Source organism: Glycine max, chromosome 6 (genome assembly GCF_000004515.6).
Source record: "Glycine max cultivar Williams 82 chromosome 6, Glycine_max_v4.0, whole genome shotgun sequence".
NCBI classification, from domain to species: Eukaryota; Viridiplantae; Streptophyta; class Magnoliopsida; order Fabales; family Fabaceae; genus Glycine; species Glycine max.
This window is the reverse complement of record NC_038242.2, coordinates 6015941-6033929: the sequence shown is the minus strand read 5'-3', so window position 1 is coordinate 6033929 and position 17989 is coordinate 6015941. Positions and strand designations below refer to the sequence as shown.

The 17989-nt window shown below is 30.8% G+C and overlaps 3 protein-coding genes across 7 annotated transcripts; 2 read left to right on the top strand and 1 right to left on the bottom strand.

Annotated features, from left to right (window-relative positions):
- Positions 1-788: 788 nt before the first annotated feature.
- LOC100804399 (uncharacterized) lies at positions 789-3689 on the bottom strand. The gene is made up of 4 exons (XM_003527767.4): positions 3206-3689; positions 2205-2733; positions 1686-1944; positions 789-1123 (listed from the first exon to the last, which is right to left on the bottom strand). The coding sequence occupies exons 1-4, from the start codon at positions 3598-3600 to the stop codon at positions 993-995; spliced, it is 1314 nt and encodes a 437-aa protein (XP_003527815.1). The 5' UTR covers positions 3601-3689; the 3' UTR covers positions 789-992.
- Positions 3690-8295: 4606 nt separating this feature from the next.
- LOC100305835 (ribonuclease H2-B superfamily protein) lies at positions 8296-12450 on the top strand. Of its 4 annotated transcripts, none has more exons than XM_006580856.4 (11): positions 8296-8421; positions 8520-8641; positions 9009-9068; positions 9298-9399; positions 9709-9785; positions 10124-10247; positions 10454-10518; positions 10969-11038; positions 11737-11812; positions 11948-12026; positions 12116-12450. In XM_006580856.4, the coding sequence occupies exons 2-11, from the start codon at positions 8593-8595 to the stop codon at positions 12233-12235; spliced, it is 822 nt and encodes a 273-aa protein (XP_006580919.1). In that variant the 5' UTR covers positions 8296-8421; positions 8520-8592; the 3' UTR covers positions 12236-12450. The 4 variants fall into 4 exon arrangements, with proteins under 4 accessions (XP_006580919.1, NP_001237384.2, XP_040871894.1 ...); NM_001250455.2 differs by having other exon boundaries at positions 8316-8421; positions 12110-12443; XM_041015960.1 differs by having other exon boundaries at positions 8319-8417.
- A 2234-nt stretch (positions 12451-14684) lies between these two features.
- Positions 14685-17706, top strand: LOC100778160 (probable nucleoredoxin 3). Of its 2 annotated transcripts, none has more exons than XM_003526414.5 (4): positions 14685-14992; positions 16012-16164; positions 16432-16911; positions 16994-17706. In XM_003526414.5, the coding sequence occupies exons 2-4, from the start codon at positions 16063-16065 to the stop codon at positions 17579-17581; spliced, it is 1170 nt and encodes a 389-aa protein (XP_003526462.1). In that variant the 5' UTR covers positions 14685-14992; positions 16012-16062; the 3' UTR covers positions 17582-17706. The 2 variants fall into 2 exon arrangements, with proteins under 2 accessions (XP_003526462.1, XP_006581412.1); XM_006581349.4 differs by lacking the exon at positions 14685-14992 and adding an exon at positions 15464-15934.
- The last annotated feature ends 283 nt before the right edge of the window (positions 17707-17989 follow it).

Here is a 17989-nt window from a genome sequence, read left to right as displayed (position 1 = left end):
AAAAATAAAAAAACTCTAATAATAAATTAAAAAATAAGATGACCGATTTAATGAAATGAAAAAAATAGGGAGATTTTTTTGCAATTAAGCCAATAATTTTCAAGAGAGTTGATTAATTCTTGAAGATAATTGCTTATATTTAAATTATAAACAATGCAAATAAAGAAAAGAAAAAAGAAATAGGAAGAAGAGTGCAAAGAGAGACAAAGATTGCAAATAAAAAATTTACTTGATTTGAACTTGTTCTAAATAACATGTAAACATTTCACCCTTTCTCAAAAAAATTGTCCGCTTTGTTTTTCAAGTTAAGATTTTTTTTTTTAAAGACAGCATAATCAATTATATGCAAAGCTCACCCATCACATTTTAATTTGATGACACATAATCTATTATATGCCCAAAACCAGCTCAAAAGGAAAAGGCCACTGACATGCACTTATACGTGGAACAAATCCGATGTAAAGAGGGTCACACTCATATCATATTTGTCTCAATTTTTCTTAACGACTCTCTTTGGCATTATTGTTCATTTCACACCTCTTTTATTTATACTTTTTATGATTTTTCCTGTAATGTGAATCCATGGACCCATCTTTTATTTGAATCTTTCATACCAAATTAAGCACAAGCAAACAAATATGATTAATTAAAATTTATTTAAGAGAAATTTGTTTAATATTATAAATTATGCAAATCAATTTTAAAATAAAATTTAACAATAAAATAAAAATATTGCAAAATATACATGATGAATTTTTAAAATAAAATATATTTTGGAGAGTACACCAAAAAAAGTTAATCTCCTTCCAAAATAACGAATTCTAATTCTACATGACTACATACACGAGTGAATATAATAATTAAAAGAAATAAACACAAGCTACGATGATATACAGTTATATGCAGCAAAAAAAATGATCTACATATAGTTATATATACACATTCTGTTCACGCAAAGCATTTTCTACCCTTCATTTGGTTAAGACTTAAGACTAGACAGCCACCATACTCAAAATCCAAAGCACCATAGAGAACTCAAAGGCAAAGAGAGTATGAAGTAAACCTCGATCAACCACAAACCCAAATAGTGTTATTCCTCCATAGTTGTGCTGTAAATACGTCACTGCAATAATCAAAAGATAAAAATTCAGATCTTCACATCATTTCAGTTCGTGAGCAGAAATCAAATCTATAGTTTCCTAACCAAAACCATGGATATACGTTTTGAAAACTATTAACAAGAAACTTTGTAACACACTATGTTTAGAATACACTCTTTTCTATCAGATAAAATTTATGAGTTAGTAAGTGATCCGAGTTTCATCTGTTGTATAATGAGTTTAATTTTATTATTTAGTGAAACCCACGTAAACTTCATCTAACAGTCTAACACCAGATATTGAATTGGAAAGAGTGTGTTACGTTGGTGACCAAGTACCCTTTGTATTTGATATCCTAGTAACTAAAAACATCTTTTTGTGTGTGTGTGGAACCGTAAAGTAGATGGTACTTCTTATTTATTTTATACCTAACTAATTCCTCTCTCGCTAAATCAGTCTATTTTGGTTAAGGGACCCAACTAATAATAAGTAGTAACATTACTTTTTTCTTTTTAGAGGAAGTAACATTTCGTGTTATACTATAAATAGACTTTAATTGTGTCTTAAATTAGAGATAATGCTCACCTAATGCTTGCCTAGTTTGGAAAGAAGGTCCTTGTGTGGTTACTGATATGTATATGTCCGAAGAATCTGAATCACTGGCAGTAGGACTGGGTAGCCCCTCTGGCATCTGGGTTTTCCAGTGTTCAGATTCAGCAGATGCATTGGTCACCACCATGTGCCACTTTGTGGCAATTGACACTATCCCTTGTGCTCTATGTGTGATTCTTGCCGCACCCATAAGGCACAAGAAGAACCCACATAACTGCACAGCCGAACAAATCTGCATAACAAAAATAATCAACAATCTTAATTTTAAGCACTGTCTGTGACTAGAGATTATTAGGTGATCTAGTCTAGACCTGTTATGGTCCCGATTAATTTCTACATAATAAATTAAAATTCTTGGATACATGTCACAGATAAAGACTAGTTGTGATCATGAACATGTAGTGGTCTAAGCATACCTAATAATTTTTTGTGATTGATCAAGTAAGAATTCAGAGAGCAATAATATTTATTGAAGTGAAGCAATAACTTTACCACAAGGTCACCAGAATTGAAGAAGGTGGTGGCAGATTTGGATTCCAAAACCAGCAAGAGAGAACCCAACTGGCTAATCGTGATTGTCACCAAACAAGTAATTATAAAGAACCTGTACCTATGACTCGTGATCCACAATTGCCTCCTAATTCTCACGTGCTCTCTAAATATCATGTTTGCATCAGACCCACACCCTTCAAAAAGCTTGCGAAGCCCTTCAAACCTCAGTATCTGAAGCTCACAGGTAAGCCTAAAGAGCACACACGCCAACAAGAACAACCCCGTTCTGTAAACCCAGGAAACCAACACTAAAACAAACACAACCCAGTTCAGAGAGGTCCCACATGGGATAGAAATTTCGACGCTAGAAAAGAAGATAATTTTGTGAACAAGTTCTACGAAAAAGGAAGGTAATATCATGCACGCTAAGTATCTGAACGCTTTCTGAAGCTCGCGCGTGTACCCACGTCGAACATACGTTGAGTCATCTTGTAACACATCTAGGAATAGAAGCTGCCTAAGGCCATGCCTGCAAACTCATGCGTACATTCAAGATTCCGTTACAACAACAATTTTTTCAAAGAAATGCTTCAAATAATCTATTACGGGTGAACTTGAAATACTCATTTTATACCTTCTATTCGCTTAGAATGGAATTATAAGGTGGAATTAACTTCTAATTAAATGATAAACACAATGTAAATATGAGATGGTGTGTGTTTTTTATTACACCACAAACATCCTCTTTAGAAGCCAATCATGATCGAGTCATGTACGCCAATTATACAATTTTTTTCTTAGAGTATTTAAGATAACTAACTACTTACCTAAACCAACCACATACTTGAGACTTGTATTCGAGACTACTGATTAAGTTGAAATAACTTTGTGTGTTTAATAGTAAGTAATGAACATATTTGAATGAAAGTGAGGTGTCAATATATGCTGAAGTCCCTCTGTCCCTACACATTTGTTTCTACATTATGTGATATTTTATTTACCTTGGAAAGAAACGGGAGAGAGTGAAGAATGCGATAACGGCGAGGGCTGATTGCGGTAATTGAAGGAGCTTGTTGAAGTTGAAAGGGTCGAGTTGAGAAGATGAAGAGGGGACATGAACGAAGAGAGAAGTGAAGAGAGGGACAGCGATGGTGAGGAATATGAAGACGACATAGGAAATGAGCTGTCCAACGAGGGAAGAGTGGTCGAGAGCACACCATTGGAGGCTCCTGCGAAGGTTTCGCAGTTCGTGTGTCGCATAAGATGGACGGAGGAGGAAGGGAACATTGAGTTGGTGTTTTTCTTCGTTAGGGTGGTTTTCGACAAACGATGGTGTTTTGACAGAGGAATCAATGTCGATGATAATGGCGTTGTCTGATTCTGTGGAAGGGTTCATTGTTGGGTTTGTTTTGAATAGCGAGAGACAGAGACAAACATAGCAACGACTTTGCGAGTGTGTCTCGCTGTTTTGTTATATCAAGTGACAATCCCAAAAATCTTTTTCTTTAATATTATTCATTGCATTGTTAAATTATTTTTAAAAAAATTATCAATATACAGAAGATAAATTTAATTATTTTTCTCAATTATAAATTAATTTAATTTTGTTTTTATATTATTAATTCACGTATATACGATTTTCTCTTTATTTGTAGTTAGATATTTATTTTGGATCAAATATATTTTAGATTCTTTCATATTTAATGAAATTTCATTTTGGTTCTTACATTTTAAAACAATAGTTTTGGATAAAATATATTTAATTGATTGATTACCATTATAATTATTTTCATTGTCAAATATATAAATTATTATCATTTCCACTTTTAAATATATTGACTATCAATATAAATTCTGTAAAAAAAAATTATTAATATAAATCTAAAATTTACCTTTTTAATTGATTATTCAAAAAATATAATTGATTGATCAATCAAGTTTTTTTTTATAAAAATTAATCAATCTTTTTAATTGATTAGTCAAAAATATATAATTGATCAATTACCATAGTTATTATTTCCAAATTTAAAGATATAAACTATCAATTATATAGTAAGAACATGCATATGGTGGAATTAGACAATGATGCATGAGTCTTTTTGTTGTTACAAATTAATTTTCGTATTTAGTTTAATTAACTTGTGGAATATGTTGTTACATATGGATTTGTGAAGGACGTAGATTGCATATCAAGATGGCCTTATCGTGTCTATCAAGTAAAGAATTGCTTGGTGGGAGTGAAAGAGAAGGGTGATAAATTTTATTCTAGAAGATATGACAAAGAACACAAATCTTTTGTGTTAACGTAACTCACTAATTTTTCGAAATACTAATAATATATATTGGGTGTATAAAAACTAGTTCGGTAAAAAAATTAAATTGAATTATTTTCGAACTGTTTTAATCAATTTGATTTTATATTTAAATAGTTAAATTGATATAAAAATTAATTCAAGATTGAGTTTGTTTTAAAAAAAATAATTTTAAATTAAACTAATTTTTAATTTGTTTTAAACTGATTCCAAGAGTCGAATTAATATTAAATTGATTTTTGAATTATTTTTTTAAAATAAAATATTTAAATAAAAATTAATTTGGTTAATGAACTAGTTTTGTAAAAACAATTTGATTAATCAAATTAGTTTTATAAAATAGTGTATTTCTTTTTTTTATTAGTTTGAAAAAAAAACTAATTCGATTTACATTAGTTATAATTTGTTTCAATCTGAACTGTTTTTTCACACAGCTAATAATATATAATATCATATTAAATTTTTAGGCATAACATCCAACTAAGGCTGTTTGACAGTACAGATTCAGCTAGCTTCACTTTATTTGATGGACAAGCAGCAAATTTTCTTCAAATTAGTGCTCAAGACTTTCAAGAAAAATATCTTGCAAGAGTAAATGTTCTATGTTATTTTATATTACAAAAGAAATATTTAGTCATACTAACTTACTATTTTAATCTAATTTACAGGGTGAAGCTGATGAATTGTATCCTTTGGAAATAGATTCTTTGAAGGGAGAAATTTTTTTGTTCAAGGTTAATGTGAAGATAGAGTACTTCAATTATGTGGAGCAAAAACGTTATCAAGTATCACGGATGAGTTCAGATGACGTGCTTCTAGCGGATTTCATTATAAAAAAAAAACAAATTAGAAGGTGTTGGTTTTATATTGTCATTTATTATTATACAATACATGAGATATATTATACACGTGAGATGCTTGACTTTTTAATTTTTCTCCTTTCATTTTGTCTTTTTCTTTTACATTTACATAAGATTGCATAAAATATTTATAATGTTATATTTGCCAAACATATTGCTTTTGATAAAGTTATTAACAAAGTCAATACATGTTACCAATAAAATAGTTATAAAAAAATAACTAAATCATTTAAAAAAAAACATGTAAGATATTATTAAGATAAAAAGAGATTTGATCCTATCTAAGACAATACACTTAATAATAATAATTTTTGGAATATATATATATATATATATATATATATATATATATATATATATATATATATATAAATATTTATTGACACATCTACTAATATATATTTATAAAAATTTAAACTAAGTAATTAATAATATATTAAAACTCAAAATAATATAAAAAATTACTCATATAAATTATAAAAAATGAATTTAATATATGTGCAAGTCCCGGACACTAAACCAGTGAAAAAAAGAATGATTATTTTAGAAAAATAGTAAATAAGTTAGTTTCAAGTTAAAAAAAGTTAGTTAAAAGTACAAAAAATATTTTTAATTAAAGGTTGTTGTCATTGGAATAGTGTAAAATAGTATTAAATGAAATAATATATTTTCAAATAAATTATAATTTGTTTTATAAGTTAATTTTGAACTTTTATAATGTTATTTAAAGACATTTTATCAAGGATAAATTTTGTTTTGTTTTTCTTCTCTCAGTTCAAACACATGTTGTTTGAAAACATTTTGCTTTTTCTTCTCTCACTTTTATTCTTATGGTCATTGTTTATAAGACTCTAACTCTAACATGCGTTTGACTTCAAGTGCATTGAGAAAATATATAAATCTTGGTAACATGCAACATGACATTTGTAATATTGAGTCTTTTTTTTTTAACGTGTAATATATATTGAGTCTTAAAAAATATTTAATTTGTCCATTGAGAAAATATGTTTTTTTATCATATATTTTATAATTTTTTTAAAAAATATATAATTATAAATATTTTGTATGAAATTAATTAATGCATATATATTTATTAAGGTAGCTTTAATTTTTGTAGTTAATCTTTTCCATTAGCTAAGTCTGCCTCGAAATTTTTTATTAAGCACTGAAAATGAAAATGAAAAAATAATAAGAAGTTAAAAGCTCAAATATTTTTTCAAACGGGATTTTTTTTTCAAATATTAAGTATTTATATTTTATTTATATAAAATTATAAGTTAGTTCAAATTTATAATTTAATTAAAATGAATTGTTTAATATATTTGAAAAGAAAGTTTTAGGTGGAAAGAAAAGCAGGATAAAATAAAAAAGAAAGTAAAAGGTATAGAGTAAACATTGAAACGGGGTGCGAACAAATTAGGTTTTATATCAACCATGAGTAATGCTGTAATGTTGTTTGTAACTTTGTATACTCAGTACATTATCTCCACTCTTTATTGGCCACAACGAAGTTAGAAAAAAAATATAATGATTTTTTTTTTATCTTATTACTTCAAAGATGGAAAATAATGTAGCTTTATTTTAATAAGTAAATATAATTATAGTCAATGTGCGAACAATGAAGAGAGGAGGAACACAGAAAGAGAAGGTATAAATCTTGCTTTCTCTTGTGACAATTCTTTAGGTTGCAGGTTAAGCCAGGAACAAAGGACGTCTGGGAAAAAATTGAGAATGATATATTTTATAATAGTATATTATTATTTAGTCGATGACAGGCTACTCTTCAACATATCACGCTTTGTCTTGCCAATTTTATTTTCTTTTATTTTTTATTGATCATGACAATAATTTAACTTTGATTATTAAAACTAGTGCTCAGAAACTCTTGAAGGTAGTCTATGATACACAATGTTTTTTCTTTACCCAAATTCAACTCTTTCACATCAAAGAAAAGCCTTTTAATCGTTATTGTCGAAAGCAAGCCGTGTTGATCAGGGATGCACAACATCATTAGTCCAAGGGGATCATTTGTACTCATTTTCTATGAGTCAGGATCATCACTTCTATCTCTATCACTTAATTTATCTCACTTTCAAACTTTTTTTTTTATTTCTATAATACTACTTACTATTTTATTCAAAATTAATGTATGTATGGTCAAAGTAATAAATGAAATATTAAAAAAACACAATTCATTCTTAACTTCTCTATTGTAACTTTAAACAATAATAAATAAGAAGAAACTCAAGAATATGATTTTAAATTTAATTATTATTATTATTATCATTTTCATCAATAAAATTTTGAAATGGGCACTACTAATAATTTTTCTTTTTTTTAAGGAATATTAATCATTTTTCTAATTCTTTAAAAATATATTTTTTTAAGATCATAATAATGGTAGTCAACTCCAACATGTTTGTCTCTCCTTAAAAATATGATAATTTATAAAAAAAAAATTAAAAGTCATATTACTTTGCTTTGTTGCCATCCAAATGTTGTTTAAGGTTTTAACAATAGGATTAATAAAGTAAGAAATAGCTTTAATGAATAAAGCAAATTTAGGAATTTTTTTATTAACATAAAATGATAGTTACTAAAACAATTACAATGTAAAAATGTTAACAATTAGTTAATTATTAAGGGTAATGTAAATATTTAATTATGTGTTGATATTTTAAAATGATAATCAAAGAAAAAAAGTAAAAATTCCTAAAACATGTTAATAATTTTTTTTAAAAAATATTTTACCCACTTTTTTTGTGATCAATTTATAAAATTAATTTTAAGTAATTAAAATGAAAAATTATCGGTCTACAATCTGCACTTCTAAAAAAAAGCTTCTATTACTTGAATTAGTAAAAAAATGGAAAAGTTGGACCCGGTTGAGCAACCAACCCAAAGCCCTTGGGCTTGGTCCGGTTGGTATAGAGAGGGCCCGTGTCTGATAATGAGAGAAGGCAACATTCCCGCGCGCGCTCCACTTGGCGATTCAGTGCCACTCTCACTGGTCGCTCGTTAAACTCCCTTCACTCTCAAATGTATGTAAGTGCCCTACTATTTTTTTTATATAATGTAAAGCATTCTTTCTTTATTCCGTTCTTGTTCTTTCTACATCTGAAATTAACAGTATCCCGTTACAGTTAAAGTTACCGGGGGAGGGAACGATCGGTGACTGGCTGTGTTAGGGCTTTTGAATCCTCTTCTGCTAAACCCATGAGTTGGTGTGATAGCGTTCAGGAACCACGGATTCTCGTCGCACCCGGTAAAATTACATTTCCTTCATAATTTTCAACATTTTCTTTTCTTTTTTTTCCATATAATAAAATTATAGTCACTTTTTAGAGAAAACATATGAACAGGAAAAACAATACCATAATTAAATTGAACAAATATATGCTGCTGTTTTATAGTTTCCGATGGTTAATATATGCCACTCTGGCATCGCTAAGTTGTAGCTGCTGATTAGTTATTTCAATTTTTATATTCTTTTTATGTGACCACATTCTGATTGTTATTTATGCTGTTTGGGAATCTTTTTTTTTTTTTTGAATTGTTTTTGCATTACTCTACTATCATGTGTTGTTGTGTTAATGCATTTTATTTAATTAGTTGTTCTTATGCAAGTGCAGATCCTGGTACTGATGGAAATGGTCTGGGACAGATGATATCGCTCCGCCATCCCAAATCTGGTAATTTGAAGAGTATCCATTACTTTATTACTTCTTATCGTGTTTTTTGTTATTTATATTTAAATTTATATAAATATATGATTTATTGTAATTGTCTATATCAACTCAATTTCTTAATATGTTGTTAACATTTGAATGTGTTCAGTTTTGTTAATACTATCGTACTTATTGAGGCTTTTGAATGTGTGCTCTCTCTTGGCTTTTTCATATGTTTTCACTTGTTTGACAGGAAATGCAACACAATATCTGTTTGTAAATGGAATGCTTCAGGAACTTCAGTGGTTTAAGAACTTGTATGGATCTTGGTTTTTGGGAGATTATATAACTGAAGGTACATGTTTGATTGTCTAAGATTCATTTTACAATTTACATTGTTATTTATCTTTATATTTCATGAGGTACATTACTTTCTCTAATTGATCTCTTATCTACTTTCTTAAAAATATTTTTTTGTCCCTGGTATGCCAATGCCATATTCTTGTAATTCTAATCAACACTTCAAAAAATTTAAAAATCTCCTGTTCTTTGTCTGAATGAAAGCATTGTGATTCCTCTTGTTATGTTAGTAGTCTCATGAAGAAACTATAGTAAAACAGCAAGTGGAATTCTTTTCATTGTTATTGTTTTTGTTGTCCAACAGATGGTCGGATGTATTTATCCACACCAATTGATCCTGTTTTCATCATGTTGCCTATATTTGAGGAAGCTAGAATGAAGGTAATTATTTTTATGTTTCTTTTGAACCAATGGGAGTTGGAAGACATTTCTTATTTCCAAAGTCTTTTCCATTTGTTTAAATACTTGCTCAACTATTGCTGATGAAACAGAATATAAGTTTTAGTCGCACATATGACACCTTAAAGTGTAGAATTCACCCAGACTAATAATTTTAGGTTTATCCACAAAGGAACCTCTACACAAAGTCCAAGATATCCCTTGTTTGTGAGGTCCACAGAACTTCTACTTTTTAGGTTGTGAATGGATTAATTAGGTCTAGCTGTGTTCCCCCCCCCCCCCCAAAATTTATATTTCTGAATATCACTGGTTTCTTGCAGAAAGGGGATGATCTTGGGAGGTTCAGGCAACTGGATGAGATATTGTTTATTGATGGGTATCCAGGATATATGCAGTTGATGTCTGTTGTGGAGAACTGTATGCTAGTAGTTTCTGAAGTCAAAGGTGACCATATTCTTGTACTCTCTATTTACAACTTGATTTGAAAGTTTGCCAAGTTTTCTTATGTTTTAAGTAATTTATTGGGCAGATATTATGGAAAGAAAATGAGAAGTTTGTTGTTGGCTTTACGTTTTTATACTGGTGATGACAGAAATGTATGGTGACCACATTGATAATTCTCATGGACTTCTTTCTTTATGCACATGCAGAAATTGGATCTTCAAAATTTTTCAGACTTGATGACTCAAAGGTTCTACGTTGGCTGTGCTATAAGGTTTGTCTTTATTTCCTTAACTATCATTTAGTTTATATGATAATCCCCCCCGCCCCTCTTAGGCGGAACAAAACTAGTATATGCATGATATGGTATTTGCACAGCATATCCCACCCTCCATGAACTATTAAGGAGGTATGATATTTAGCATATGGATACCTGAACTTCGTGATGTTTTTTTCACGAAAATGTAAAGACTGAACACATGTCTCGTCTATTTCATTACACTATTAACTCTTCATCATTAAGGAATCATATCTAGCTTCTGTTTGATTGCTGTTACAAGTAGCCATCTATAAAGCAACGTACGAAATACTTGAATTGCTTTATAGAAGGTTTGCTTTCAAACTTCTATTTATCTCCGGACTTATGTTTGACCATCTTTGATTTAATTGCTAGAAAACTTTTTACCTGTATCAGAGTTTGTTAATTTGATTTTTCTTATTTTAGGTTTGTCAGCTAAAACAGACACTACCCAAATTGGACAAAAACTATGCTGTTCAATCAGAGAAAGACACATGTAAAGTGTTTATTACCATTCTGTTCTGTTGGCTTTCGGAGAATTTTATTCTCTTTAGTTTAAATTGAAAAAAAAGAGATAAGTACTTTGTGAAATATGAAAAGGGTAGACTTATACTGTGGCCCTTGAAATGTGTGCTTGTGCATATGCGTTAAGATTATGCCTTTGACTGTACTGTGTCTGTGAATACATGTACGACAGTGATGAGGGATACAATGGCAACTGGTGGAACTAGCGTATCTATTTTGTGTGAATACAGCTAAAATATTTCTCAACAGATATGTTATACGGTATATTGCATTGAAACAAATAATTTACATGTTGTGTTGGTTGATTTTGGGAGATGGAAATAGTATAGCTGAATTTATCCTTATTGTTAATAGGCTATCAACTTTTCAACTATGTGAAAACCATACTAGTGGTTACTGTTTTTCTACCTTGTTTGAGGGGTTACCAATTAAGAATACACTTCGTCTCATTCTGGATTGGTGCATGAGCAAAATACACGTCTATTTTGATGCTTCATGTGCAGTTGTGTATTTCAATAATTGAAGCACCAATATCATCCTTGACAACACTCCCCTATCCCTTGAAAGTAAATATTAATGTAGATGCTTCTCTTAATACTTGAAATGCACCTCTGGTCTTTTTCTATCACAGTTTTGCTGTGCATTAACGTACTTGTGTTACTGATGCAGTGATTGATGCAGTCTCCATATTAGGAGAGTATTTGAAGGAAAAGCCTTGGTTGCAGCTTTTGTGTGACCATCTTAAGTATAGCCTTTCAGAATGTCTTATTTAAAAGATTTTACTTGTATATTCATTTTGATTATAATTCATAAGAGAAACCATAGTCGGGTTGGAATGGAATTCCTTTAAAATGCCTTAAGGAGATTTTTTCTTTTGCAGGTTAAATATACTCGAGGTTACTGGAAAAGCACAAGTAAATGCCGAAGAAAGTAACCCAGGTTTACGTAATGAATTACAGGTATTTGCTGGGACAGGAGAAGAATGAATCTTTGGATTTGCTATTTTGTTTTGTATTTATTTGTTTACTACTAAATTGATCAGGAACAGAGTAATGATAAGAAGGCTACAACTGCAAAGAAAGGTAGACAAGCAAAGAAGGTAAAATTGGAGACAGAATCACACAACATCAAAGACATGTTTTCGAGGGCCTCCCGAAAGAAAAACTGATAAATTATTAACCCATGGGTCATTGTCATATTGTATCATTTTCTAGACCTGCAAGTAGTGGATAAGCATTGAGTCATCTCCTGGTTTGTACCGTCCGATTTATGCTATTTCTCTCTCTCTCTCTCTCTCTCGATTTTATTATTATTTGTCAGCAATTTCAATTTCACCTGCAGTTTATATCATCCAATTTAATATCCTTTTCCTTACCTTTTTAAGGCCTTATCTCATCTGACCTATCTCATCGGTCATCTCATTGTAGACAATGCTACTTTTTTTTTTTTATCTCATCATTTCTCGAACTTATGTTATTCCGAGTAATATTTTAACTTTATTAAATACTATCCTTTTGAATAATTTTTTAATATTTTATAAACAAAAAATAAAGTAAATATAAAAAATATAAGTTAATAACATGGTTGGTTTACTGATTTTACATCAGAGATCCAATCAGATTATTCGTGGTCGGGGTATCTCGTATAAGTTTCTATTAATCAAACGTTATTTTCTATTAAAAATATAAAAAATAAAGTTAATAAAAATAAATATATATCTATAAATAAAAATAAATAATATCTATAAATGTCTAGTTAAACATGTAAATGAAATTCATAAATATATATTTAAACTAGATATATGTGTATTTATAATTTTCAAAATAATTAAGAGACTAAGCCATTCTTTATATGCCCCTAACAGTCTAAGAAATAATTTTCTTAATTTCCTTACATGCTTTCCACCTCTTTCATATACAACTAAAATAAACTTTTTATTAGTAATTAATTATATTATAATTAATAAAGGGGGAGGGGGGGGTGTTCCCTTTCACCACAAAGCCCCTTGATTTTTACATGAATTGGTATAATTTTATTTTCAGCGTGAACATTAGACTTAGGTTACAAAAGTAAAAAAAAATGTTAGTATAACTTAATAATCATCAAATTTAAATTCTATTTTAACTCGTAAGTTATCAATTTATATAACAATTTATAATTTTTATATCCAATAAGACAAACCACCTGTCATTCTGGTCAAATCCACTGAACACACGAGTCGAAATAACTTAATTTTTTCAAGCCATATTTTAAACTAAGTAAATCATAACTTTATTGTGATTTGTGAGTTAAGGTTGGCTGATATTTCATATTTTTATTATTATTTTTGACAAATTCAGAAAAGAGCATATTATCATGTGTTGATCAGTTGATGTGATGTGGAGTTTGTAACGAAAAATTAGGTAGTTATTAAATGATGAATTGTGTCATGATTTAATTTATCTATTGATCATTTTATATGTATATTAATTATTGAACGAAACACACCACACAATTTTATTTATTTCTTTTATCAAGGCTATCACCGAAAGCTGATGTGATATTTAGGGATATTTCAAAAGGCAATATGTTCAACATTATCTTGTTGAACTTTGTTTGATTATTTATTTAACTTGTTTTAAAGGCTTTCAAAGTAGTTTATAAGAGGTATGAACTTATGCACATAAGATTGGACCTCGTGGGTACAGATGCAGTACAAATCTGTGGATTTGTCCCTCACCCTTCTTGTGCGTGTGATAACAGGCTTTCAAAGAATTTTTTTTTTGGATTAATTTGACTTTCAAACTTTAAAGTGAGTTATAATAAACAGTTTTTTTAATGATCGTTTTTTATAATGCTATTAAACCACCGTTTTATTTACGTGAGCATTAAGTTAACAAGCTTTTTTAACAGAAAATTAGGGGACAATTTTTTTTTCCACGGATAATGTTTTTATTCGGAAAATTTATGCTCACCTTTGTTAAGAAGTACTTACTTAATATTAGAATAAACAAATAATTGGTGAAACAAACTTACACTAAGTTAATAAGTTGACAATAACATAAATTGGCTTGTTAGTTGTGTTGCCTTGGTTTTGTTTCAGAAACTTTTTATTGTATTATGTGAATAAATCCTTCAAAACAGTGTATTCACACTTCTCAGGTTGGACCATTCGTTTTTCCAGCATCTCAGATTTAAAAAAGGTTGGTAACAACCAAGTGACGGATCTATCTTCCATTTCACCGTGTTGGACTGGTTTGATCACCTGTGATTGTGACCAGAAAAGAAAATCTTCAATGATAGAATAACAGTAAGCACATTATTATTTATAAAGAAGATAGAAAAATTTATTTATTTAGTTAAATGAGACTTGTATTTAGTTCATAGAAGAAAAAAGTTGGATACACGTATCTGCAGCCGCACCCGATAATCCTCAGTTTTGTCAGCACATCCGTTTTACAAGCAGAGCATATGCACCATCTCCAATACATAAAACGACATAACTGAAGACAAATAAATAAAATATCCGTATTGTTTAATCTTTTAAAAGACTAAAAAGAAATGAAAATAAAAGAAAGTAATTATTGTAAGTTTGTAACCATAATATCAGTATATTTTGTTCTGTCTGCAGATGGGTGTTTTGCGAAAATTAACATTAATTTCAGGTTGTAATGATTCAGCTGAATGGCATATAAAAAAAGAACATATTTATAAACCTGAAAGTAAAATTATGATGTGTTTTTCTTTTTTTATATTCTAAAATATTCACTTTTTATGTGTGTATTGAAAATTTTCGGAGCCTTGATCACGCCATATCAACTTGATATTTAAAGCTCTTGAGTGTCCAACGCTCTTCTTCATCATCTCCTTTTGTCTTGGAGACTCAATTTCTTCCTTCTCTCTCTATCTTTATCCGCTGGTATTCTTCTTCAGCTGCAGCTGCAAGGTAATTTTTTTTTACTTTAAAAATTGAAACTTTATCAACCAGTCACTTGTTTATGTGCACTTATCACTTATCACTTGTGTCTACCTTGGATTGCTTTTGCAACAGTTTTATTCTTTTGCCCTCTTAAAAGTGATGCTTTGATGCATGACGCTTATGTTATTAATGAATTCATGCCTAATGATTGGTTTTGATGCAAAAAATCAAAATATTCTCTAAAGAATAATAGATAAGAGTGGTTTTAATCTTCTTCTCCTCCTTTTGGATCCATTAAAATCCACTTGAATGCAAGGATTAGTAACTTAGGAGTTCAGAAATGCTTCTTGGTGTGGTGGAAAATCACGGTGCGACACCGTGGTTTGGTTTTTGGGTTCTCACCGCCAATCCAAAAACACTACTAATTACAGTTGGACCCACCTAAACTTTTACACACATGTATGTATTCTAATTCTGGCATGTAAGATATGAGGAGATGTGACTCTTTCTATCTATGTATGAAGCATTTTCCAATTGAGTTATATTAGAATCACTGATCATCAGAACCATTTGCATGTGGTTTAGAGAGTGTGATGCTGTTCCATTTGGAAGGCGTGTACGCAAGCCTTTGTCTGGTTTTAAAGACTGAACTGAAGCACCCTCCTAGGGAATATTCCCCCATATTCATATTTTCATACAGATCATCAAATTTTGTTCTCTTTGTTAAGTCTTGCTTGCTTCCCACTTCAGAAATTTCTGTCCTCCAAGTTTGGTTCACATAGCTATCGTATAAGATTTTTCCACTCTGCTTCCTTCCAATCTTAATTGAAGGACAGCTTCAGACAAATTGTGAAATTTAATAAAGAGCCAAAGATGCCCTTGTACAGAATCTGAACTGCTTTTGTCTCAAGGTCTTTCTGCCCTTGCAATTTGCAAAAGTATTAACTACAGTGAGAGTTAAAATTCAAGGTCCTACTGATACTACCGTGTTATTGTCCATGTTGGATTTTACTATCAAAACTCATATTTTTCTCTTGATCAATTAGGTTTCAAGAAAGCTTATAAAAGGAGAGAACATCTGTTTTTATCAAGCTCTGATGGCAGGGTTAAATTTTGAAGCCACATATACTGACAACCATGATATTCTGAAGATATTTGCAGCTGAAGGTGTTGAATTCCTTTTATCTTGTGAAGGAAAGGTAGCTTAGTTTCTTCAGAACCCTCCTTCTGTTATTTGTGTGTGTGTGTTGATTAGACAATAAGCTAGTTAAGAGATTAAAGTTGAGATCAACTGACAGCTTAAGTAGTTTAACTTCTAAATCATCTTCGAAAGGTTCTCTCTTTTTTTCTCTCCCCAAGTAAATAAAAGAGTAAAATCCAACATTGAAAAACAAATCTCATCATTTGCATATTTGTGATCTTGGTTACTGTAGCTAATGCTTGCCATCTATGAATCATGAGATTAGGTACCCGTATCAGAATGCAATGGGAAAATTATATGCCTATTTTTCACTGCAAACTGGTGTAGACCTTGCAGAGCTTTCATTCCCCGTCTTGTTGAACTTTATGAAACACTGAGAAAGAGGGGAATAAATCTAGAGATCATCTTCATCTCCTTTGACCGTGATGAGGATGGATTTAAAGAACACTTCAAGAACATGCCATGGCTAGCCGTCCCATTTGATGTAAGTTTGCACAGAAGACTGATTGACAGATACCGAATTGATCGAATCCCATCATTCGTTCCATTATGTTCAGATGGCATAACCATTGAAGAAGACTTGATTGGATGCATTGAGGATTATGGTGCTGATGCATTTCCTTTCACAAGGAAGAGGCATGAGGAATTGAAAGCCATAGATATAAGGAAGCGTGAGGAAGCAAACTTGGAAGAATTATTGGGACACAAAGGGTGCCACTTTCTCATCTCAGGAGATGATAGAAAGGTAGCCTAATTCCCTGCTTATAGTTGTTGTTCACTATGTAGTGGTTACACACATATGACATTGACATGTCTCATTGTTGCAGGTGCCCATATCTGAACTAGCTGGTAAAACCATAGGCCTTTATTTTGGGGCCTATTGGTCTCCTCCTTGCTGCGCCTTCACTGTCCAACTTACCGATGCATACAACAATCTCAAGGTGGAAAAAGGCGACTGCTTTGAGATTGTTTTAATCTCAACAGATAGAGACCTTGAGGAATTCAATGTCAACAAAAGTAGTATGCCCTGGCTTGCTGTCCCATACGAGGACAGGACAAGGCATGACCTTCGAAGAATCTTTGATGTAAAGGGCATTCCTGCTTTGGTTCTCATTGGACCAGATGGCAAAGTCATTAGTGTGAATGGGAAGTTAATGGTCTCCTCATACGGTGCAGAAGCTTTCCCGTTCACCGAATCACGGATAAGAGACCTCGAAGCAGCTCTTAGAAAGGAAGGAGAGGCTTTGCCTCAGCAGGTTGAGGATGTGAAGCATGAACATGTACTGAAATTGGATATGGCCAAAGCATATGTATGTGATTCATGTAAAAAGCAAGGCAAGTTTTGGACATTCTCTTGTGATGTCTGTGACTATGACCTTCACCCAAGTTGTCTAGAAAAGGTCAACAAGGACTAAAGTTGATAGAGAACAGAAACACACAAGTTTGCTACCAATTACATCAACTAGCTATTTTTGTGGTGATGGAAATAAAGTTGTAATACCTAAGAAACTTTAAACACTATATATATCTTTCTATCCTATCAGTATGTTGCCATACCTGCCATTTGAAATTAAGAGTGATTTAAATCAGGTGAGAATTGTTAAGGGAAAGGTCTGAATAGAATTACTCAGTTTAAGAAAGTTTAGTCATACACTATTTAAAAGTATTTATGGTTTTTATTTGGGAGGATGTTTCTGTATGATAATTTTGATACGACTTTATACATTCAAAAGGGTAAATTTAATGGTGGAATAAACAAATGAGTGGAATTTCTGTTAGGTAAATGACTTGCTATTTTCATACATTTCTTCGTGCAAGTCACT